The sequence below is a fragment of the Rhea americana genome, unplaced genomic scaffold (assembly GCF_003343005.1).
Source record: "Rhea americana isolate MKP2758 unplaced genomic scaffold, rheAme1 scaffold_160, whole genome shotgun sequence".
Classification (NCBI taxonomy): domain Eukaryota; kingdom Metazoa; phylum Chordata; class Aves; order Rheiformes; family Rheidae; genus Rhea; species Rhea americana.
Genome location: NW_028185706.1, coordinates 861,441 through 886,412, shown reverse-complemented (window position 1 = coordinate 886,412; position 24,972 = coordinate 861,441). Strand labels below are relative to the sequence as shown.

At 37.8% G+C, this 24,972-nt stretch overlaps 2 protein-coding genes across 3 annotated transcripts in view; one reads left to right on the top strand and one right to left on the bottom strand.

Moving 5' to 3' along the window:
- The first annotated feature begins 12,426 nt into the window (after window positions 1–12,426).
- The window catches only part of CENPF (centromere protein F), a 39,976-nt gene continuing 27,430 nt past the window's right edge, over window positions 12,427–24,972 (top strand). The window contains exons 1-6 of the mRNA XM_085300122.1: window positions 12,427–12,588; window positions 12,923–13,119; window positions 17,102–17,217; window positions 18,708–18,799; window positions 21,619–21,889; window positions 23,450–23,652. Coding sequence (XP_085156248.1) covers window positions 12,427–12,588; window positions 12,923–13,119; window positions 17,102–17,217; window positions 18,708–18,799; window positions 21,619–21,889; window positions 23,450–23,652 — 1,041 coding nt within the window. The remainder of the gene's footprint in view (window positions 12,589–12,922; window positions 13,120–17,101; window positions 17,218–18,707; window positions 18,800–21,618; window positions 21,890–23,449; window positions 23,653–24,972) is intronic.
- The window catches only part of LOC146598540 (spermatogenesis-associated protein 7-like), a 93,175-nt gene continuing 80,641 nt past the window's right edge, over window positions 12,439–24,972 (bottom strand). The window contains exons 11-12 of one of the 2 annotated variants that reach the window (XM_085300126.1): window positions 20,354–20,431; window positions 12,439–12,513 (exon numbers count right to left, since the gene is read on the bottom strand). In XM_085300126.1, coding sequence (XP_085156252.1) covers window positions 20,390–20,431 — 42 coding nt within the window. In that variant the 3' untranslated portion in view covers window positions 12,439–12,513; window positions 20,354–20,389. Of the gene's footprint in view, window positions 12,514–13,299; window positions 13,376–20,353; window positions 20,432–24,972 lie in introns of those variants that run through there. The other variant, XM_085300127.1, reaches the window with a different exon arrangement.

Genomic DNA, 24,972 nt, shown 5'->3' with positions numbered 1-24,972 from the left:
GCTCCGGCCCCCTGCGCACTCGCCGGGGCTGCTGCGGGCGCGCGGGGGCCGGGGCGGCGCGGGGAGTCACGGCCCAGGAATGCCAGGAATGCGGGGCGGCCGCGGGCCCGGAGACGTCGGGGACTTGACTTGGGATTTCTTCTTCTTCTTCTTCTTCTTTTTTCTTTTCTTTTTTTCCTTTTTACTATTCCTCCTCCCCCCCTCCCCAGCCCGCTCGCGAAAGAGGAGGGATGAAACCCACCCAAAAGAGGAGGGAAAAGGAGGGAGGAAGAGGAGGGCACAGGCTCCTGCCAATCCGGGCGAGTGCCTGCTGCAACTCTCACAAGGAGGGCAGAGCTGCCAAGTTTGGGGCAGATCCCGGCCGCCTTCCCGAGCCGTCCCGCTTCCCCCCCATCCTGCTCCCCGCTGCAGGGAAGCCGCCCGCGAGCCCTGCCCTGCCCCGGGGAGGGGGCGAGCCCGGCGCCGCGCGGGCGAGGCGCGGAAGGAGGCGCGGGGCAGCCCCGGAGGGCAGGGGAGGGCAGGGGAAACACCCCCGAGGGGTGAAGCGGGCCCTCGCGGCTCCGGCTTTCCCTCCCCCACGAGCCCTCTGCTGCCCCTGCAGACGTCCCCTGTTAATCTCCCTCGGTCTCGCATTAGAACATCTTTTCTTCTCCTGCCTCTGGCACATCACCTGTTTTGGCCCCTCGCTCACGGGGCCATCTTCATTTCTTAAAAGGCGGGCATCGCCCTCGTCCAGCTGCGTGTGGCGCTGCTGTGGGAGGGGTGCGGGAGAAAGCCCCGGGGTGCCGCAGTCAGAGCACCGCAGGTGCCTYGCTGGAGAAGCAGCAGGGGAAAACCTGAAGCTGCTGTGAAATGTGGTGGTTGGCAACTGTATGAAATACCCGGACGCGTGGTGCTGGGCAGATATGGAAAGGCTGTTCTGATGGCTGCTTGAAGAAGGAGAAGAGGCATGGGGCACTCCATGCTGTAGGAAGTAAGGAGAACTGTCAGGAAGGCCAGAACTACCTAGGGAAGATAGATGAATCAGATGAGACCAGTGGGCTCAAGGTCGTGCAAATCTTAGAAATTTGATAGATGTTTGTAGATGTTGAGTGTCACAGCTGATGGCCGATTTGCAAAACTATTTTTGCCCTAGACTAAGTTTATTTAAAATTACGCTTATTCCAAAAAGCATGTGCAAGTACTTCTGATGGCAGTGGGCACCTGCAGAAAAGTCAAGAGGAGGTATCCCTCTAAAACTGATACCAGAACTTAAAGAATCTTACAAATAGGGGGAAATTAAGAAAAATAGCGATAATCAAGAATTGATACTACTTTTTGAGTTGCAGTGCACTTTTGCTACCTGTACGCTTGCACACCTTAGCGAAGGACTGTGTGAGCAGATACATTGGAGTCCATGAGGATTACTCAGATTAATAATGGTAAGAGGATCATGGGCTGAGACAGGGAGAAATAGCACAGGTTCTTGATTTTGATAGATAAGTAATGGTATTTAAATACTGTATGTGGAATCACAGGCCTATGCCTTACCTCTGGCATAATATTATTATAATTACGTTTTGCAAGGAAAGTCCTTTTCATCTGAGACTCTCAAATATTTTACAAACGCCACACCTTAATGAAGTAATTATCCCCATTTTACATATGGCTACACTGTGGCGTTAAAAAGTGACAACATTTAAGATTTTAACATGTATTATACTTGACTGCGTATAGATCAGAGCTTTTAATCACAATCTGGAAGTGACATAAGGTGTCAGAATAAGTGGAGCATGGAGGTCGTGTGCCCTGAGTTTATGCAGTTCAATTTTGTGCCAGAAAAAACGTTTCCCCCTAGCAAGTGCAAAGATATGTGAATGGGTAATATGCATTTAAACAAAGATTTAAGTTTTTAGGTTTCTGTTAAATTTTCCCCATGCTAGGGGAGGTGCAAAGACTTGCTTTTTAACACAGTGAAGATTGACTGTCACATATATGCTTCAACGCGGTGTGTTGGTAACCTAAGCCTTCCAGCTGAATCCCTAGTTTGCAATTGGTTGCTTTTACTTTCCTAGGTCTTTCTGCGTTTGAGGAAAACTTGTTCAATGACCTTAATTGCAGATGAAATAATGTTGCAAGAGGAAGCATACACATGTTGACAGATATTTAGAGGGGAGATTCTATATGTTTGCTACCCCCAGCACCATTCCCTAGAATAAATAAAAACAGACTACRTGTCAGCAAGAGCAAAAAGGTAAGTTTAACAAAATCTGCAAAATGAAATATATTTCAAATTAATCCAAGCAAGAGATGCTTCTGAAATTGGGAATAGAGAAGATTACTTAATCATGAGATTACTTAACACAATGATTAATATCCATATTAGACTCTTAGAAACTGTAGCAGTAGATGCTTTAGAAATACAGAGCTTCACAGAGATCATAGCCAGTTACTATAGTGTCTTCCATGAAGAGATCTATTGTGTTGGTGGTACTTCCACTTTCTAAGACTGTTGAAACCTTGAACCTTTACATATTTTTTGTTTGTTTTTTTCCAGAATGCTGCTAGGATTATAGGACCCTGAGATTAAAACCAAGAGTTCCTACCTGCTTCATGGGATGTGATTTCATAACATACCAGAGCTGGATTGGAGGTTCCTAGGGCTGTTTCAAAAATGTGGTGTTGAAATGATACAAATCATTGGTCTGATTCCAAAGCTCTGTGCTGATTCAAATTTGTCCAGAAATCTTTAATATTATTTCAGTAATATATAGGCTGAATTTCTACATTATCTTTCTATTCCACTAGGGAGTCATGTTACAAAAGTGACAATTCTAAATATTATTTAGGGACTTTAATGACTTGCTATACTAATATGTGGAATTTAACTCCTAAATATTCCCTCTGCACTAGTATGAATTATTTTTTTATATTGGTTYCTTCTGCAACTCCATCAGGGTTATTACATTAAGATGCTTTATGGAATAGTAGTATAGACCAAAATTAAATGATTGATATAGGACTGTACCTCAGTTATCTTAGTTACTGATTTTTGGTGTGTTTTGGGCAAGTAGCAGCACATCTCTGTGCCTTAGTCTTTTTCTCTGAAAACTGAGATAATGATAGTGATCTTAGTAGGGTGCTTTTTGATTTAAAGATGAAAGCCCTGCATAGGAGCAAGATGTTATTTTTTTTAAAAAATCCCAAGTCATAGATTAAACAGGCCTGAATATTGTCTTCAAAAGCTTGTGAAAATGAAAGCCCAACACCATTCAGGTTGACCAAAGGCTTATTATTAGTAAAGGAATACTGATTTTATCTAGATGAAAATAAGGTAGACTTTTAATGTGTTATGAAGAGCCATATGCAATAAAATTTAAAGTGTCTTGGGACCTTGCTAATAAGACCTGTATTAAACATATTTTGAAAGTGTTTAAACCTAAGCAATTGCAATTCTAGAGTCTTGTCATAACATGGAAAAATCTAAGTCCTCGTTGGTTGGTAAAACCATGTCATAACCTGTTTTGAATAAAACTATCTTTAAACTGTGCTTAAGCAACAGCTGGTGGTTTCTTCTGTGAACAGTAGATGATGTTTAATTAGCCTTACAGTCATCTACATTACAATCAAATCAAAGAATGCAGTTGCAACACATTCCCGATTTGTATTGTAAATGTGACCCTAACTGTGTTCCTAAAATCTCTGTCATGTGCTACAGCTGGGTACACTGACCTGATTGTAATGTAAGCAAAAACTTGGTGCAGTAGCAGAAATTCCCATTTCTAAAATCAGTTTGTTCTTTATAAATTGGTACTTCTAATGAAGCTTACCACAAGCAAGAAAAAAAATTACTACTTTAGTATTCTGTGTTCTCATGAATTATTTCATCTAATAGTGCTTTTCAAAATCATCTCTTAGAAAAGGAATTTGGATTACACAATCTTGGAAAACAAACCTGTTGCCAYCAAGCATGAGCTAACATGTTATAGTACTCTACAGCTTATCATAAGTAAGCCAGCACCCAGTCTTGTAGATCAGAAAATGTCTTGGGTGATTATCTGTGCAAATAAGCGATGGTGTTTGAATATTCTAGTTTGCTTAGACTTAAATTCTGCCTGAGGACTTACTGAGTAGATGAGCCTCTTGTCTTCTGTAAGAGTCATAAAATCACAAACTTTTTATTATTTGTGAGTATAATGGTGAATTTTGATTCCACAGTTGTAAGTGCTCAAAGTGTACTTTTAATAACAATACACCTCTGTATGTAACCGTTATCCAAGCTAGATAAGTCAAAATTTTAGGACAAAATGGAATCATATTTTGCTATTTTCTTAGATTAACAATTAGAGTATATTAAATATATTATTTAGCACAGTTACTAGGTTTATTTCCCTAATCCTAGATTAGCTAAATTAACTTCTGTTAAAARCTGTTGAATATTTTGTTTGAGAGATCACTGTTTTGAGAAATCTGAAGACCTAGGTTCATAATCTGCTGTCCTGTGATATAGATACATTATGTATCTGTGTATACCATCTGCCTGAATGACTGGGTAGCAAGTCTACAACCAATATAAATAAAAGCAATTTCAATTTCAAAAATTCTCAAGCTATAGCTTTAAGGACYCAATTCATCAAAGTAATTTATTGCAAGTTTAGCTTTTAGCCTGTGCTTCAATTCTTCTTGAGCCAATGTGACTTAACAGCATGCCTGCAAGTCAGCATACACTACTAATTTGTAGACATTTTAGCTGCTCCTCGCTTCTGATAATCATCATCTTAATTTATGTGTCTCAGCATGGATTTAGGTGTCTGACTTTGGGCACCCAAGTTTGAAAATATTTCATTGCCACTCAGAGATAAATGGTTTCTTGAGAAAGTGAAGAGCTAACGTCATAATCTAAAATTTGTTTTTGTTACTGTCACAAAATTGTGTAATTTGAAAAGAGTGTTTAAAGTTTGCTTACCTGTGAAGTGGACATATTACCATGTTTGGATAGATGAGTACTGTAAAACATCATAATTTTAATGCTTTCTGAAATCAGCAAATGAAGGCCTCTATAAATGAATAAAGCCTTAGCTATATGTACGTCAACGTTTTGAAATGAGTGTATTGTTTCTAACAGAGTTGTGATTCTCATTAGAGTTTCTTCTTCTGCTGTATGCAAAGAATTGTACATACACTTTTTGGTAGAATTAACTCAGAAAAACGTCATATGTTTTCCTGTTAATTTTGGAATGCTGAGAGATGTATTTAAAATTTTATTGTTATTTTCTGTGCTGACTTTAATTTTCATGATCCCCTTGATACCCTGGAAAGATTTAAAGTGGGTGCAAACATTTTTCTGGAAAGTGTTAAAAGAAAAATGGTATTAGAAATAGCAATCAAACTGTTGGAATTCAGACCTGGGCGAGGCAAGAGATCAAGTGATAATCAAAATCGTAAAGATGTAGAATTTGGAGCAGTTGCTTTATCCTTGCATATTTGTTTGTTTTATTGGATCGTTTCAGTTAGTGGTACGTAACCTATGGCTATTTGGAATGGGTTTCCCACTGCATTTAGTTAGGTAACTGAAAATTCTCCTAGAACTTGAGTGTAAAAGTGGCAGAATTTTGAGGTGATTAAGATGTGTGTAAAATAAGGATGCCTACTTTTGTCTTACCTATTCAAGCTTTTAACAGGAAAACGCTGGAAGACTTTAGAGACAGCATGAAGGTGACATTATTTCACTGACAGATGAAATGATAGATTGGACTAATAGGTGAACACAATAGGAAGGAATCATAGATACTCTGATAATACCTAATATAAATTTATATATGCCATTACAAAAGAGAAACAATATATAAGCTCAGGCTTTCATTTAGGTAGCTCATAGGAATGCGATGTTCAAATGGAGGTTTGGCACAGCAGGGACAGCCATAACAAATGATCAAGAACTTAGAAGAACAGAAAGGTCAATGAAGAAGCAAAACTCAAACTTTTGAAGACCATTGTGCATATGACAGCTGCAAACCATTAGGAGAGCGAGACTTGGAGGAAAAGAGAGATTAAAAGGTGGTTTATAAAAAAATGAATAAAAAACTAAAAGGTAATGCAGGGAATAAATTACTGAAGATAAAATAAGAAAAAATAGATCTAGAGAATCACAAYATGAGAAAGTAGGCAATTTCTATATGCCCCCATAAAAAAAGTTTAGCGGTAAAGATCAGAGAGGCAGAGATAGCTATGAAAAGTAGTTAGTTTATATACAGTACACTTGCTTTTGAACCACTTTTCTGTCCCTCTTCAGCTTGAGTCTGATACTCAGACTAGGCGTATCCATCTGCAATTAAGAATACAAACCTTTGGGGTGGGCAAAGGAGATGCCAATTATAGAACTATCCACATCAGTGATGAATGGGCCATAGAGGAAATAGATTACTGCCTTACCAAATGCACCCTGAAACCTGATTACTCCTTGCTTATCAGATATAACAGCATTTGGTAGTATCATGACTTTTTTTGGTGTTGGTATCTGTACTATGAAAGATTCATTTGGTATTGCCATTTTTAGCTGGCAGCTAAAGGAAGCAATTCACCATTTAAAAATAAAAATGTATTCCAATTTTATTTACAGTTCCGTAACTGRTAATTTGAGGCCTAGAAAATATGGACTTAATGTGTCATATCATAATGTAATCACCATAATTATTTATCATTTTCTTCACATACTTGCATGTTAGTTCTGTGAATGTTATGCTAATGGATCTGTTCAATCTTTTACAAATAATTTATTTAGAATAGGAATTAAAAGTGTAAATGTAATACCTCTTCACTGCTGTAGCAGCATTGCTATGGTTGCAAATCTTGCAAAGTTCTTCAGATAAAGACAGTTTGTGCGTCCTTAAATAACAAGCATTTCTATTTGTTTACTTTCCTCCTCCACACCTCCAGTAATTACAAATGTTAAACAATTAACCAAAAAACTCCCTTCTTTTTAACTGTTTGTTTTGTTAAATAATTTTACTGTCATTTGTGCTACTGAGTATATCTGTGTAACTGCTCACAGCTTTAAATTCAAAGTTCAGCAATTCTACAGGTTTGTAGATTTTAAAATGTGAAATAATATTACACTTTGTATAAAGATGAGAGAATATCTTCCTCTGATCATAAATATTCAGAGTCATTGCACTTAATATATGAAAGAGAAACATAAACAAAAGCAGAAGCTGTAAGATATTTTTATCCCTCTAACACAAGTAAGTTGTAAATCTCAAGAACACATCTACTGTGGTTCTAGCTCCTTATGGCTCCTTGCAGTTCAGAGGAGCGCCAAGTCACCGTAAGGGCAGGACACAGCTGGGGGACAGGCGGAGAGCGGCAACGTGGCAGCATTGGCTTGGGATGCTTTAAATGGCCATGGCTCTGCACCCTGGTGTTCCTGCCCAGCGTCTGCACGTGATTCACTGTGTCACCTTAGACAAGCCAGCTAACCCCAATAACCTTCTCAGTAAAAGGAAACCTGCATGCTAGTGCATACTAAACGCGCTAGTGTTTAGTATGCTACGCTAGATGACGTGATCGCCAAACTATGGATTACAGTACAACAGTTGCAGGTATTTTAGCCACTAATATGCCAATCCAGTCCACTCTCGCACTGGTATCAATGTGAACACTGCTGTAGCAGTTTCCCTTAGCAGGTAAGAAACACTGTAAGACTGAAGTAAAGAAACCCCATTTCCTTTGTAACAAAATTATAATTTACCATTCAAGATATGATGTGATATCTGATTTTGTTCCTGAACTCTAAAAAGTTCATGCAGATCAGCCTTTTTTTAAAGAATGCAAGACCAGACACTTAGGAAATGTAAGAATCCCTATCACCTAGACTGCTACTGTTTCAGTTACAGGTCTAATCACCCTGGCAGAGATGGAGAATTCTGCTTTCCAGAAGCAGGATGGATCAGTTAGTACAAAGSGGGGTTGAGCTGAAGGAAAGGATCCAGCACCTTGCTTTCACCCCCAAACTTGGCAGAGCTTCTGCCCCTTTAGTGCCACAGCAGAGAAATTGGAGAATTGCGAGAACCATGTCAGGTGCAGAGGGCCTGGCCCATTTCTCTCTTCCTCTGTTTTTCGCAGTGAATGAGATTGCTGCAGCTCCATAGGTGCTCTTTGATGTATATATATATATATTGTATATATATATATATATATATATGTATATTTATATGAAATAGGCTTTAGCTGGCAAATTCTGAGCCTGGGATGGTAGAATGTGGTGGGGAGGGGAATTTATATCTGTTTCTTGCTCCTTGCAGTACCCAAGCAGGTTAGGATTTTCTCATCAAAAATCTTTCCCTTTCTTTCCTTTCCATTTTTGTTCCTTACACACTCTGACGTATGGTGCTTTGATATGAATCCAGCCTTTAATGTTTGTGTATTTTACTTATTGTTTTGGCCTTTTACCAAAATTACAGTAAGGAATGCAGGTGAGAAAAAGTCAACTGTAATTTTAAACATCTGSTAAGAACTGAATGGAATTTCAAGGACAAAGAAGAGCCACTTCACGAAGTGAAGGTAGTTTTCTCTGCTCAAAATCATGGGGTGCTTGGCATTATGGAACTTTGAGAGCCTCTTAGAAAGAAGTCTCAAGAATTCTAGTTAATATAGAGTAATAAAAGTAATTCAAAGTGTTAGGCAGACTGATGGCTACTATTAACACCCTTCATAACTTGTTATCACATGTCTATATTATTTGACCTTTTTTGTATATTTCTATCTTAAATTTAGTAATATTTGTATGTATTTACTTACGTCTACCGATATATATTATACATCAGTGAGAAAGATATTGTGCAAAATAAGATTGATATGGCAAAAGGAAAGTAAGTTTCTGTACTTTCCGTAAGTCTATTTATCTTTCATAATAATTAGCATAATTGTCAAGTACGGGACACCAAATATGAAAGAATTCATTTGTAATCATTATCAACAGAAGCATAGAATGATTCTCACCATTCTTTGAAACAGGTTTCAGAAAAATCCTCTCTCATGTTTACAACAGCATTTAGGTTTCTTTTTTAGCCTTGATGAATAGACATTCTCCAGAGAGTATCTTGCAAGCTCTGCATACATCATCTGTTGGTTTTTTTCCCCCCCTCAGATCTCATAAGAACACTTAAGACCGTCTCTGTTCTTTTTCTCCCTTCTGGGGAAAAAAAAAAAAAAAAAAAAAAGGCCACTGGACTTAGTATTTTAAATTATTTCACATAAGCCACCCCCAGGGGGGATTTGTCATGATGCACTATTTAAAACGCTAGGGTTCCCTGTCCATCAGCGTTCTCACTGTTGCATCTGCAGTAACTGAAAACTCTTCAGACTTTTACAAYTGATTAAGCTGCCACTGTCAAGTAAGAAACATTTACTGAGTATAACATATCGTGAATGTTTACTTCTTACAGAACATTTGTTCCTTGTCCACCAAGTGAGGGATCACCTTCAATTTAGACTGATCCTCTGTTTCATGAATCAAAGTGTTTGCCAGTACTGCGTTAGGAAATTCCCGCTCTTCCACTAGTTTCTGCTTCTCTGCTGTGCTGTGCTGCCCCCTCAATAATACTTGCCCAGTTGTCCCTGAGAGTGCATGAAGTTGATCATAGATCTGTCTAGCTTTGATTTTTTAGCTGTTATTTGTTAAGATTTATTTAAGATGGATCAGTTCCATCAGTTCAGCGTTCTGTTGTTTTATTCTTGGGTAAATTTACAGATTTTATAAGTTTGTTGCACTTACATTATTTACTTAAAATACTGTTTAGCAAAGGTATTTATAAGGATCAGAGAGAAAGCAAATTCTTTGGTGTTTTGAAATGGAGAGAAGAATTTCACACCTTTCAGAGTGCAATTTGGCTGTAGATTAAAAAAAAATGCTGCACCTTGTGGGTGAGCCAGTTAAGACAGGTCAGTCAAGTTACATATAATTGGTCCTAGCATTCAAGTGTCTGCTTAGAAGAATTTTTTTCTCCCTGTGGTCAGATTTCAAGTTCATGGATTTGGATTCAGATCATGGAGATCTTCTAAAACATAACAAAAGTCCATGATATTTGCAAGAAGGATCAGAAAACTACATTGTTTTGAGACAAACTAAAGCATGGAAATCATTAGGGATATAGGCATTTAGAATTCTTCCTAGCACTGAAAACATTGCTCTGCCATTTGCAGAGCAATTTGCTCTGCAAATGATAGCCTGGGAGTCAGCATTGCCACAAGAGAAAAGTGTTACAGTTATGTAAGTTTACATGCCAGGTATATTTTATACGTATAAGGCTATGTGGGCTGTCTGGCTACCTTATTGCACTTACAAAAGACTTAAACTTTAAGTCAATTTCCTAGATGTTGTTAAAAAACAGTGGTTAAGTGTCACAGACAGGACAGTAACTTTCCATATTCTGATGAAAAACATATCATTTTGTTTCAAAATCAAAACAACAAAACACAAAAAAACTTGCACAGTGACGCTCGGGGGGGGGGGGGGGGGGGGGCAGGGAGAGAAATACCAAAGGAAGTATTTAATATTCTCAAGCACCGGCACCCAAAAAAGTTTGCAGTCTGCATCTTCTGCTTTGCAGTCTTTAAGCCTTCACTGTTGCATCTGCATTCGAAGATCTGTTGCCTCTTCCTAGGACAAATGCTCTGATTTTCCTCTGTATTGCTATTTTAGGGTAGAAAGCATGCAATATTGCCTGCTACTTCCCCACATACGTACAAACAAAAGAACTCGAGGAGCGATTGGGTAAAACTGAACACCAAGCCATTTAATAATGCTTCTGTAGGCTTCTTTTCAGTTAATTAGCTTTCACTGGACTACTACTGGGGTACTGTTTTTCCCTTTCAGGTTCGCTGGAGGGTGGGAAAGGGATTCTGGACACAAGGCCTGGTCTTGCGGATCCTTCACTCGGGTGGGCGACCGTTACAGCCCCACTGCCCGGCCTGTGACGTCCCCCGAAACGGGCCGCCCCCGCCCTCACGCTTTCTTCGCCCCGGCCGCCCCGCTCCCCGGTCCCTCCGCGCCCTGGGGCCGCCGGTGAGCCGCCCAGCAGCCTGCCGGGGCTGCCATGGGGGCAGGCGTCACCCGCGGGGCTTTGCCCTCCCCGCGGATCCCGCGGCCCCGTGCGGTGCCCGGACGCCCCTCCTCCCCAACGGCTGCCGGCACCGCCCCGCCCGCCGCAGCCCGGGGCCAATAGTGAGCCAGCTCCCGTTGCACGCTCACAGCCACCTGCCAATGGAGTTTGAATGGTTCCGAACCAGCCAATCGCGGGCGCCGCCGSCGCCGCGCCGCGCGCTCATTGGTCACGCGGCGAGTCCCGCGTGTCAAGCGGCGGCGCTGGGACGCYAATCCGCGTGCGCACCGCTGTTTGGGGGCGAAGCAACGGGCGCGAGGGGAGCGGCGGCGGCGGCGGCGGCCGGGCGCGGTGAGTGCGCGGCGGGCGGGCGAGCTGCCCGGCACCGGCACCGGCACCGGGGGCTGCGGCCTGGGAGGAGGGTGCCGCCCGGTAGCCGGCAGCGACAGCGGCTCGGTGCGCTGTGCTCGTGCGGGGCCCGCGCCGGGCGAGTGACCGTTGACAGGACGGGGGCGGGGGGCCGCGCAGCGCAGCGCGGCGGGTCTGTGCCGGTGTTCCGCGGCGCGGCTCTGCGGTGCCGTGTGACAGAGCCCCGCGAGGCTTGTGCTTCGCTGCAGCGCATCCAGGCTTGGATGGGCTCTGCCCGTCGGTAGCTGAGCTTTGTGGTAAGAAACTGTCTGTGTTAGTGTCTCGGGAAAAATGAGCCAACAATAGCTCCTCGAAGTGTGGAGTCGTTGCAAAGAAAAACTAACCGGTGTGTTGAGCTTATGTTTAAAAACTAAACGCTCTATATTCGTTTTTGCCAGTATAGAGCGATTCTCAGTGCCTTCAGCTCAGCAGTGTCATTTTCAAAAACTTCTGTAAAGAAAGCACCTAAAAGCGATTAGCATTCACAACACAACGCAAGGCTTCTAGGCTAAACGTTGTAAAGGTAAGATGACTAGGCTTATAATGCAGTCATAAGCGTTAAGGAATTTCTGCAACATGAGTGTCAAAATGAAAGCAATTCTATTTGTGACACATCTGTAAAATGCAATTATAAGAATATGTAAGGCTATTTTTGTTAGGCTGAATGAGATTAATTCTCCCCATTTGACCCTCCCCCCAACCCAGCTGATTCAGTTGGGCAGATGGTCAAAATAGGACCTAATATTAAAAGTTGGTTGCTTGGATGAGGAGGCTTTCAATACAGGGTTGTCAGATACTCTATGCTAATCACCGTTAAACTTAAAAAGACAACATATTTAGAAAGGAGGCTTATTCAAACTCTTTAAGATTCTCTTTTTATTTGTCTTTGTATTTCAGGCTTAGTATTATCCTTTCCATATTAAAGAATAACACGGTCACTATGAGCTGGGCTGTGGAGGAGTGGAAAGAAGGCCTCTCTACCAGAGTCCTTCAGAAGATTCAAGAGCTTGAAAGTCAAGTAGACAAGCTTAAAAAGGAGCGACAACAAAGACAATTTCAGTTAGAGTCTTTGGAAGCAGCTTTGCAAAAGCAGAAACAGAAGGTAATATAGGTACCATAGTTGTCTTTCCTTGGAATGCCATTATCCAAGCCAAAGTACGATTATAAAGCTTTATGTGCTTTTTTTTTTTTTTTTAACTTCCCTTCACTGACTGGTCTGATAAGCAGTTGTGTTTCTATAATGTTTACCTTCATTTTTCCCACCCAAGCTTATTTAAACARTTTTATGTATAGTGAGATGTTCAGTGCTGTTAGGTTTTTGAAATGCTGAGAAGAAAATAACAGCAAGTAAACTTTCTSTGTGTTATTTTAAAAAGTAATTGTATATAAGTTGAGCGGACTAAAAACATTTCCAAAATGGCCTCTGTTTCAACTAGGTCGAAAATGAAAAAAACGAAGGTGCAACACTAAAACGAGAGAACCAGAGCTTAATGGAGTTGTGTGATAGTCTTGAGAAGGCAAAGCAGAAAATATCACATGATCTTCAAGTAAAAGAATCTCAAATCAACTTTCAGTTGGGGCAGCTGAACTCAAGTAAGAAACAAATTGAAAGACTAGAACAAGAACTTAAAAGGTGAGGACTTGCATCTGTATGTTTCTAACTTATGTTAGTTTTTCTTTCTCATATTTTGCTCATCTCYTTAGTTTTCTTTCCACATTTGATGCAAATTTTTTGACACAAAATCAAAATATTGGCCTATTTKTAGACATATGCATGCATATATGGTYTTTTACGTAAAACCTGTATATCATCTGAARTAGGAAGGACCTTTAGTTCCTGTTTAATTTGGGAGTTTTGCAGTGCCATTTGAAGAGGGATCTGCTCATCCCTGCAAAAAAGTGTTAGAAAAAGTGAATTACTTATGGTAATTGAAAAATAGACCTTTTCTATTTGTAAAGTCAGAGCCTTTATTCAGTTGCCATAATAGGGTCTGTCTTTTTTTTTTTTTAATAAAGAACATTTACCAATAAAACTTTACTGTCAACRTGATACAGAATATGCATTTGTTATTGCAAGATGTTGCTAAGACTCCTGATGTCTACCTGACTCCAATGTCTTGTCRGGAATGACTTACTTGACACTATTATTGAATCAATCTCTTTCTCTGTCTYCCTCTTTCCCACTTTATCCTTCCATCTTGACAGAAGAAGGCTTATGTCTTTTGATTATCAGTGTAGTTGTTAACAGTTGAGTAGGATACACTTTATCTGTGTTGAGAGTCTTAACTTCTTGGATCAAGCAGCAGTGCAAGATGTAAAGAGAGATTCTTACTGTATTGGTGAAAGAGAGATAGCTAGGATCATGTTGGTGAAGTGAAAACTGTAATTTACCGGAGGAGCTTAGTATTAAGAAACTGAAACACTATTAAATCCACTTTGTTTCTTGCAATGTTTTAACCATCCTCATTGTAAAAATTCTGCATCCTATTGGAAGGGAAGAAATCCCCTGTTAGAAGGGAGGAAGGAAGAAAAATCCCCTTCTCTGTCAGCACAACTGACTATTAGGAATGGTAAAGTGCTTTAGACTTGTTTGGTGATGCTGATGTTTGTACACTAGATTTCTGGGTGCTATCTGAAAGGGTTGATGAGACAAGACACACCAAGGCAAGGAGTGGTTGTTCATAGAAGATGGCTTGGCTGTATGACTGTGTCCCTTAGCAGCCTTAATCTCTGAGAATGTTTGTTTGGCTGTCATTTTGAGGCACCAGCTGGTGCCTAAGTCAAAGACTAACTGTCTTAAATAGGCGTGGTGTTCTCTTTTCACATGCTGTCTTTAGTTACAGTGCTAGATCTTTATCTTCTCAGAGTGAGACCATGCAGGATACCTGTGTGCATTGTTTTTACTCAAACTGACTGGGGTACCATGTCTTCATAGCATCATTCCTCAATATGAAAATCTTCCTTTCTGCTGCCCTGCTTTCCCCACTCTTCCTTTGAAAAAGGACACTGCCTCTTAGTTAAAGATGGCCTCAGGAGGATACATCTTTGGGAGCCTTATTGATGCCTGCAAAGTATTTAGAATCAAGAGAAAAGTGCATAAAAATTCATTCTCTAAGATMAAATCTACCAGTACAACTGGAAGAAGGAGATGTGAACATCTATTGGAGTAGAAGATGAAGAAGCCAAAAATAGTGCTGTGACTGAATTACTGCATCCAATTGCTTAGGTAAAGAAGTGATGCGATAGCCTAGAAATTCAGTGACAATTCTTCCTGCTCACCAAATACTGAAATACAGGTGTGGGACACTTGCCCTCCTCCGTAGTTCAGCAGTTCTTGCTGAACTCTTCCAGTGGACAAAATTTCACGGGGAATCTTTGATTTTTTTTTTTTTTTAAACATCACCTTTGCATTGATGTATGGTCTATGCAACTGTACTCGTTGGTTTTTTTTGAGTTGCTATTTCTTGATGCATGACATGTTATATTTTAGGTTAAGGTGTCATTCATTGCCTCAGTGTTACAAYACTAATAAAAATCTGTGCTGTTTATAGATATGTAATGCAGTTCATGCAATAAAAACTTCCCTACTGGAGACATCTCTCAAATGAYTCACCTGAAAATGCTACTGYGACAAYTGTTCATAATAAAGTGAATATTAAYATCTTGCATGTTTATTTTCATACCAAAGAAGCCTTCCCTTCTTGCAGTATATGGAGCTTCAATGAAGTTATTCTGCCCCTGCAATTACCTAGGACCCAGCTCTGTCTTTATAATTACTAGCACAGCAGTTGTCAAATTTCTCACTGTTTGTTTGTTGGAGCCTCAAATGTGTCAGTTTTCTTTAAACTTTGGAACTTATACCTCACAAATAAAGGGGGAGCTATATTGTGCCTACTGTCCTGTAGTTTCTTCCCCCCTCCTCCCATCCCCCCATGCACTTTTACTAGTCTAATGATAGCTGACTTTGAGAATCATGATTAAACTAGATATTTGGCAGCTGTGAGAAGGTTCTTTATATAAACAYATATGTCTGATATTTAGCACCACTAACTTTTTGCCAATTCCTTGCAAAGTCCATTAATGAAGTAGCCAGTGTAATTTAGCAAGGTTGATGCAAACAAAATGACCTTGGCTAGGCCAGAGASGTTGCAGGCTGAGGCTATGTATTTATCCATCCCAAAACTGTGTAGAAAGTTTGATTTACTGAAATCTCTTAGAATCATAGACTCAGTAAGGTTGGAAGGGACCTCTGGAGATCATCTAGTCCAACCTCCCTGCTCAGGCAGGGTCACCTAGAGCACGTTAGACAGGGTTGCATCCAGGCAGGCCTTGAAGATCTCCAGAGAAGGAGACTCCACAACCTCTCTGGGCAACCTGTTCCAGTGCTCTGTCGCTCTCACAGTGAAGAAATTCCCCCCTCACGTTCAGGTGGAACTTCCTGTGCTTCAATTTCTGCCCGTTGCCTCTTGTCCTGTCACACGGGACAACTGAAAAGAGTTTGTCCCCTTCCCCTTGACACCTTCCCTTCAGGTACTTAAACACATTGATAAGATTCCCCCCTCAGTCTTCCCCAGGCTAAACAGGCTAAACAGGCCCAGCTCTCGCAGCCTTTACTCATAGGGCAGGTTCTCCAGCCTTCTGATCATCTTTGTAGCCCTATGCTGGACTCTCTCCAGTAGCTCCATGTCTCTTATTTCTTCTATACTACCTTGCATAGCTACCCTGTACTAAGGAACATCAGTTGACTTGACTTTTGACAATCACTTTGCTTTTATGTTTTGGTTTTATAATGATAACTGATTATCTACCACTTTATAGCAATTAACAGTTCACTCTAGGAGACACTCTCATGGGTTAGGAGAATGGAATGGAGAGTTSTTCAGCCACTAACAGTGGGCTTCAGCCTATTAACAGTCTTGTCAACTAGTGTTCACTTGGCACAAACTGAAGTGTCCACGTTACTGACTGCAGCTGTTATATAATCTTCAAACATCTTACGTGGATTCCTTGGATGAGCACATAACTCTCCATAGAACAGCTGCTCTATCCATATAGTAGAATAGACTGTGGTGGTTTTGGGAGTAGCATTGTARATGTTACACAAAAAAAAGTAGATAGAGGTAGATAGAGGGTATGCCCTTCTGCTTTCGAGATGTGCCTATGTTTTTCACAATGTGCAGTATCAACACTAATAAGGTGTAGTATGTTTTCTACAAATGATATTTTCTGAAGAAGAAGGAATCATTGCTTTTTACAGTGATTTCAGTGTATTTAATTGGACTATGAATTCATATAGTGAAATTGTATACRGTTCTAAGTGTTCATCTACATGATTTTTTTTTAGTTTTGAGTCCTACGTAATTGAATAAATGTGTTGAAATTATAAATACAATTTATATTTTTTTTATTCATATTTCTGTTATAATAACTAAAAACTACCTGTGGAAATATCTTGATTTCCTGTAGATATGAAGGTCTAATGGTCTAATTCCAAACTGATCTTTAAATCAAGTTCTTAGAATTCCTGTATTGCTGTGGTTCAGGTTCTTAAAAACAGATAATAAAACTCTTAGTTTCCATAACAAATTCTTGCTATTACTTCTTTCCATAAACAGATACAAATGTGAGCTTGAGAAAAGTCAGCAAGCACTGATTACAGGAGACTTATCATTCAGTGGTACTCCACAGAAGAGCTTTAGTGCTCCTTTTACGCCAGTTCAAAGTTATAAAGGTAATTTAATTTTTCTTCATCTAGCACAGATAGTTAACTAAAATGTCACTTTTCTTGGAAGGTGGTAGGGGAATTTTGAACATTATACTTTCACTATGTTGCCTTGTCCATACTACATAGGTTTGTTATCAGTGCCTGAYTCATGACACCATAGATTCTCAATTTAAAACTTACTAGCAAACATTTAACATTTATGACAAATWTTTTTTATTTTTAGCACTACATTGATGGGCATGGAACAGTAATAGGAATTTTAATCACTAGACAGTAGCAATCTTTTGAAATAAAATATCTGTTCCAAGTGTAAGTTGCTGTTCATATAGGGAAGAGCAAACTTCCTTCTATTTCACATATAAGTGCTTTAGTTAAAATTCAGTAAACAATTGTTTGTGTTATTTCTCTAGAAGATTGTCTTTGAATTAGATTATTATTCTGCCTACTAATCTACATAATTAAAACAAACCCTSTCTAGCTACTTCATAGCATCTCTTCTATCTTTATTTGGACATCAAGACATCAGATAGATTTACAGGATTTGAATGAACTAGAAAAGTGAGAGGAAAATTCCTTAACTGGAGAATTATTCTGTAGCCAGACACACCTACGCTGTCTACACTGAAGAGCTTTCATGGGTTCAGTATTGAGCAAACTGTTACTTCTTTGCTGTGATCAAATATTCTATGTGTTTTGGCATCTAAATCTTACTCTGATGGGAAAACTGAGATGCGTTGTTGCATTATTGTTCCTTTTTTTTCTTTTTTTCCTTACATTATTTTCTTATATATATGTGTGYGTGTCTGTAAAAGGATGCAGTACTCAAAACGTCAAGAATTCAGAATTTGTAAGTGTGGTCCTCCTGCAATAAGGATTAGATTAAAATAACTGTATTTAAAATAGTATTGTTACTGAGTTCTTTTCATTAAAAGCTGAATTGTTAAATACTTTCAGATGGTACAAAGCATTCTAGCTCTAGAATTGTTTGAGAGAGTTATATGATTATATACAAATTCAAGAAAAGGGAAGCAAGACTTTTTTTGGAGTAATATGTTYCTCTTAAAATTCCAGCGGAAGAATCCTAAATGAGTTCTTGTCCGATTTCTATTCCATTGAAAAGAAGTCAAGGAAAAGCACCAGTCTTAATTTTTGGAAGTTTCTTAGTCATATTAATGCTAGGGGAGTACTAGTGGGAAAAATACTTYCTGTGTGTGTACACACATACATTTATTTATTTAAATACATAAACTGGTATTGGCTAATTAATTGTAATGGTTGTATTTTCAGTCTAATGTCAAATTCCAGATTTCCCATCAGTGTGCTTGAGTCCCTAAATTACTGAAAATACATATACAGTTTTTTCCTCTTCATTATCTGACACTTCTAATAGCTGTTCATTTTTATCWCTCCTGTCTTTCTGTAAGGATTAATAGGCTAGAAAAGTTTACCTATGTATTAAGCTAGATTATTGCTAAATATTCATTATATTTTTGTAGATGCTAAGTTTGAAGAATTAGAAGAAAAGTACAATAAAGAAGTAGAAGAAAGAAAAAAGCTRGAAATGGAACTGAGAACCATCCAGGTTACAGTAAGTGTTTTTTGAAATGGTGTGCGGGATAGCCGAGAAAATAAATGCTGACCAAATTTGGAAAATGGAGAAGGACACAGTTGTTCAGAATTTACCKTACAATTTTCTAAAGAAACGTAGAAATTGTTTTTCACATCACTTAAATTATAATTAAAAATAAGAGAATTAATYAGTGTATACTACCATTCAAAAATAATCTTAGAGAATCAAAGGAAAAGGCCAACCTAATTGAATAGTAAAGGAGGACAGTAAGAATGAAAACACATATTCCAAAAACTGGAAATCTTGTCCAAGAAAGGATAATAGAACAGCCTTCCAATTTGGGGAAATTAAATGTGAAAGGATGGTCAAATAGTCTTGAAAAGAAAATAACTTCCTAAGAGAATAAAAACCAGTAAATTTTTCAAGTGCATCAAGAGTGGGAACTTCATTAGAGAATTTCAGAGGCCAATAGATGATTAAAATATGAAAGGAGCCCTCAAGAAACAAAAGTCTGTAGAAGAACAGCTGAAATGAGTTTTTACTCGGTATTTACTGTTCAAAAGCTTTAAAAATTTTCTGTATTAGAGCCTTTCTTTATGGAGGTTGAATATGTGGCACAGCCTCAAATTTRAAAAATCTTAAAATAGCTTGTTAAAATGAGTAATAATAAATCATCAGATACAGATAATATTTATCCATGAATTTATAAGGTACTTCAGTGTGGCACTGCTGACTCGCTATAATGTGTAACTTATTTCAGTCTCCTCTTGGCACTAGGTGACAAGGATAGTGCCAGTTTTTAAAAAGACTTACACTGCTGTTTCTTGGAACTGTAGTTTAGAAARGCTGATTTTTTTTATACTGGGCAAATTGTTAGAAACTAAAATAAATTAATACATTTGTTGATATATGCATGGCATTTGTTGATACATGTATAGATATGATATATTAAGAAAATGTCAGCCATCCTTTTTTGTGAAAGGACATCATACCCCTCGTATTTCAGAGTTTTTGTTTTTAAGAAGTCAGAGAACTTATGACTAAGTGTGATTCAGACAATATAATGTCAGTGGATTTCCAAAAAGCTCAAAGAAAACACAATTATTTTGATAAGGGAGAGGTCTTCTCAATAATTGAAAAGTAAAGATTGAGGGCTAGGAATAAATGGTCAGTTTTTACAGTTGGAGAATTCAACAGTGGAGTCCTAGAAGGGTCTGTGCAGAGAATTGTGCTACTCAGCATATTCATTTATGATCTGAAAGACAGGTGAGTGACATGGTTGAAGACTCTGCAGGATTACACAATACRGAATAATTGCAATAAGACAGGAAACAAAATTCAGTGTCAAAAAACACATCTAGAAAACATAATTGTAACAATGCATACTCAATACATCCAGGCTCCTAATTTGGTGAAACTGTTCCAGAAAGCAATTCTGGAATTATGGTTTCTATTTCTCTGAAAACTTCAGTTTYATGTTCAGCAATGATCAGAAAGAAATTTTTAGGAAAATAATTAAGAACTAATGAGAAAATACTTTTCCCTGCTTATATAAAACTATATGGCACTCACATCTTGAATATTGCTTGCAATTGTGGTCATCTCATCTCAGAACAGRTATATTGAACTGGATGGTACAAAGGACAGAGGCTGGAGAGAGGAAACATGCAATGGTCATTTTCTGTTTTTTTTATAAGCCACAACTAACTACATTATCAGGCTTAGAACAAAACCTATTTTTTCTCAATGAACTTTATTAAATAGTGGAACAATGTCACGGAATATGTGGAAAACAAAAACATAAGCAGATACAAAGGGAAAGTTCACGTAAAACATTTCAGTAAAAATGATTATTAACTCCCTTAATTTTCTGGATTCAATCTTTTGAATTTTGGACGTTTAGCTYGGGAACTCTAAATTTAAATGGCATATCAAGGGAATGATTGCTGTATACCTGGTGGATTTTTATGCTCTTTCTCTAAATACGTTGTGTCATAGGACTGGAAAGAGTTTTTTTGGGCTAGACAGACATCTGGTCCTAGCACAGCCATTCCTACATGACAGCATATCCTCAGATTGGACTGAAGTCATGCTGAGTACTACCTGGTTTAGGGCATTAGTTAAAAAAAAACAGTTCAAATGGACATTTGGAAATYAAATATAAAAATACAATAGAAATCTTGATTTTTTTCATTTTAAACAGATTTGATAGTGTAAAAATACATGGTGTTTTGGTTCTGTTAAATTTTTCTYTAGGAAGAGGCTGAAAACTGATACCTGTCAAATTATATTGTTGGAATTTTTAGGTACTTTGTATGTGAAAATGTAAATAATGAGTTTGTTCTCTCAACTTACTTGTACTTGTCCAAAACAACTAGGCTGGTTACCAGATACATTAGTCTAGAACTGTATCTCTTGCAGTTTGCTTGTGTCAGGAATTGCCCATGAAAACTTGGGCTTTGATTTAAAAAAAAAAAAAACTAAAGGAGGAGGATAGCAGGAGTAAATGATGGGAGAACTCTCAAAACAGACAAAAATCTGTGTATGTTAAGTACAAAGAAACAGATAAATCCTCTTGTCTTTGAGATTCCAACTGTCGTGGATAAATTTAGCTTTACCAAGTATTCTTGGATGCYTAGGTTTAAATTAAAGTTAAATAATGTTGTATAAAAAGCAGTGGTATGAATCAGTAAATTGCACTAATGGATGATGTGTGTTGTCGTAAAAATGTGAATTGACCACAAGACCTATTTTGAACTTATTAATAWATGAAATATTTTGTTATTTTTAAGATACAGAGCTGTGTAAAGGTAGATTCTKTTTTTTCTTGGTCACAGAAAATTAATCAGCCTTATCCTCAAAGCAGTTTGAGTCACAGGGAGATTGCACGGCATCAGGCTTCCTCATCTGTGTTTTCATGGCAACAAGAAAAGACACCATCTAGAAATCAAGAAACCCCTGCAAGGAGAARTTCCACAACATCCTGTTTCCCATGGGAAAAAGAAACAAATTCTAATATAGTATCAGAGAAGAAAGAGCTCAACAACAGTTTCGTTGAGAATTGTAATAGTTCTTCACACATCAACCAGCTAAGAGTACAGAATCAAGGTATCTCATATTTCTTTAAAACTCAAAGGCAGTCTCCTATATAGTTTTGTGAAAACTGGTGTCTGGACAGAAAAGAGATATCARCATTAGTGCTTTAGTGAGGAAATGAGAAAGATATCTGTTGTTTCCTTTGGCAACTAGCTGAGCTGGCTGCTAATGTGATGGTATTCTCAATGAACAGCCAGTACAGTACAGTATTATCCACTATCATTAACATAAAGGTATAAGAGAGAGAATAGGAGAGTTTGTATTTTTTGGTGAGATGACTGGTCATCATATAAACAAATTTTAGAGAAACAAGCTTCATTAATTCCATTGTTCATAGAACAATTCCCTTAAAAATGCATGTAGTGAAATTCTGGATTTCGTTACATCTCACTGTTAAATTATACTATATTGCTTCCTTAATTTTGTATGACTGTTGAGATTTAATGCTGAGCAATATATGTATTAAACATTACTTGATTGAAACTTGCTTGATGAGTAACTAAGTTCTGTCTATAAAGGATGTTACAGGAAGGCCTAGGATGAAGTATAATATTAAAATACAAAGATAACCAAAGAAATACCTTCTTATTTCATGCATATTGATATCCAGAAATACTTTTGCTTGAGATTTGATAGTCAAAGGAGAAAAAATTGTCTGTTATGGATTTAGTGAACATTTACTTAAACCTAGCATTGGGCGAGCTTTTCCAGTAATTGTTTCTTGTAAGATTGTTTTACCAGTTCCTGTACTCCCTACATGTAAAATTTAAACCTAATCAGAATCTTCAATTTGGAAGACTGATTTACATCTTTGTAGTTTGTACATAGCCATATAAATTCYGCACCAATGGAATTGTTTTTTATAAAAACAATTACCAGATAATAGTAATTCTTGATAACCTCCTTCCCCCCCCCCCCAAAAAAAAAAAGATGACTACTCTTTTCTTCTGCAAAATTTTGGGAAGCAAACTGTTGCTTATGTATATCATGACAATATCACTTGGTTTTGTTTTGTATGTAGGCTGCTTTAGGGGTAGATTAAAGGTTATTGTTTAAAATATAATATAAATATAAAATAAAATTTRCTAATACCTAATAGTTGAAAAGCCTCTTCCATGCAAAGGCTCACTTTTGCTCCAAATATATGTTTGTAGTGGCATTCTYTACTTTAAAGATTTTAATATATTGAGTGACTTATTTTCTGCATGCTTTCTTAAAACCCCAGTTTTTCGTAACGAGGAACAAATTGTCTTTGCCTTTGCAGCTCTTTTATTTGAATTCCATTTTTTCCTTCATTCTTATATGTTTCAAAGTGAACCTGATTGATTTAAAGTCAGCTATCTTTTAATCTTGATAATTTTGGTCATTAAGATAAAAGTAGTAGAAGAGAAAATTAAAAATTTTCATTTTATTTTGCTGAACAATTTACAAGGTGCCTTTGTCAGAGGCTTGTGTTCTTATCAAACATACTAAATATATTAGAATGTATAGATCCCKTGAAATTTCAGCACCTGGAAGAAATACTTTTCGAAGCTGAAAGTATCATTGATCTTGATTGCTTTTGAAATTCAGAGCTAAATTCCAGAATTAAAGATCTAGAACAACAGCTACAAGTTCTAGAAAAAGAGAAGAAAACTCATATGAATAAACATCAAGAGATTCAACTCCAGCTGGATAGAATGAAGTTGGAATTAACAGAGAAGGATAACATTCTGAACAAAAACAAGGATGAATTGACTAGACTGAGAACGCAACTTGACCAAGCTACTGCACAGGTAAAATAATGCATCACACGTCTTCTGTTTGTYGTTACAATGCATTCCCAATACTAATGTGCATCATTTTCAGCCATTTTAATAAGAACCAAGGTACTCAGATAAGTTTTCTTTAGCGTTTGTTGAGGACTGAGTTTTGATAAGCATATGTTAGTTTGTGTATTACTTGCACAAATGTAGATACTCCTAAGCAGTTGCCTGTTTTCTGGAAGCTTCTTACTACCTCTGAAGAAGTATTTTTCATCTTCCAGGTCTAGCCCTCAGGCAAGATCTATTTGAATTCTGAAAATTATTTTCTGATAAAGTTGCATAGAGCAACAATGACATCTGGTGGCAAATTCTGACCTTAAATAGATTCTGCCATGAAAATGAGCATCTGTTTCTTAAACTACAGTATTTCATGGAGCTAGCCTTTGGATTTTAAATTACTTCTGGAAAAAATAAAATCTAAGTTAAAATGCCATTAAAGATGGAGAATTTATATAGTTTTAATGGGATTTCGTGAGCTAATCCTAAGCAGTTTGCATRCATAGCTACACTAACTAATAAGGAGCAAAAGGGTGGTACAATTTGCTTAGCMAAGAATCTTAAGTGATATATGTATATATRTGTGTGTGTGTTTATGTATATATAYGTGAAATAGTTCTGTTTTTTGCTTATAATTGTGCAATGAAAAAGAAAGTGCCAGTGTTCATAATTACTGAGTTCAGACTGTGTGACATAACCATTAATAATTTTTTTCCTAATTAGTCCAGTTGCRATACCTTTCTAGAGTCTTTTTTCACAGCATTTCACAAACTTGAAAGTAGTGCACAGAGGTCATAATTCYTTCAGTCTTCGTATTCCCATGTTGTTCTTTATTTACTTTCAGTCATCTATAACAAAGGAAAAAACATGTTTCTGTGTGTATCTTCTCCAAGTGTAATAATTGTTATCTGTCTTTGTCAGCAAGTTTCTACCTGGTACCTACAGATATTGGAAAATTGTGCTATTTCCTACAAGGTCTGTGTTGGTCATTAAAAATACCTATTTGCATGTTGAGGGTTAATCAATTTTTCTTTTGAGACAGTAAAATTCTCTTTGCTGTCTCTGTGAGTAGCTGGYTTAGAGAGGTTATGGCTGAGTGTAAGGTAAAATCATGTTATTGATACAATCCACTGAATATATAAAGGCACTCATAGTGAGCTTGTCGGAAGAACTGAACCAAGTTAAAAGCTCACTTGCTCTGAAAATTTTTTTTTTTTTTTTTTTTTTGTTTATTTGATCTCCTAACCTGTCTCAACTTCCTAAATCCATTGAATATTATTTGCTTAATTTTGC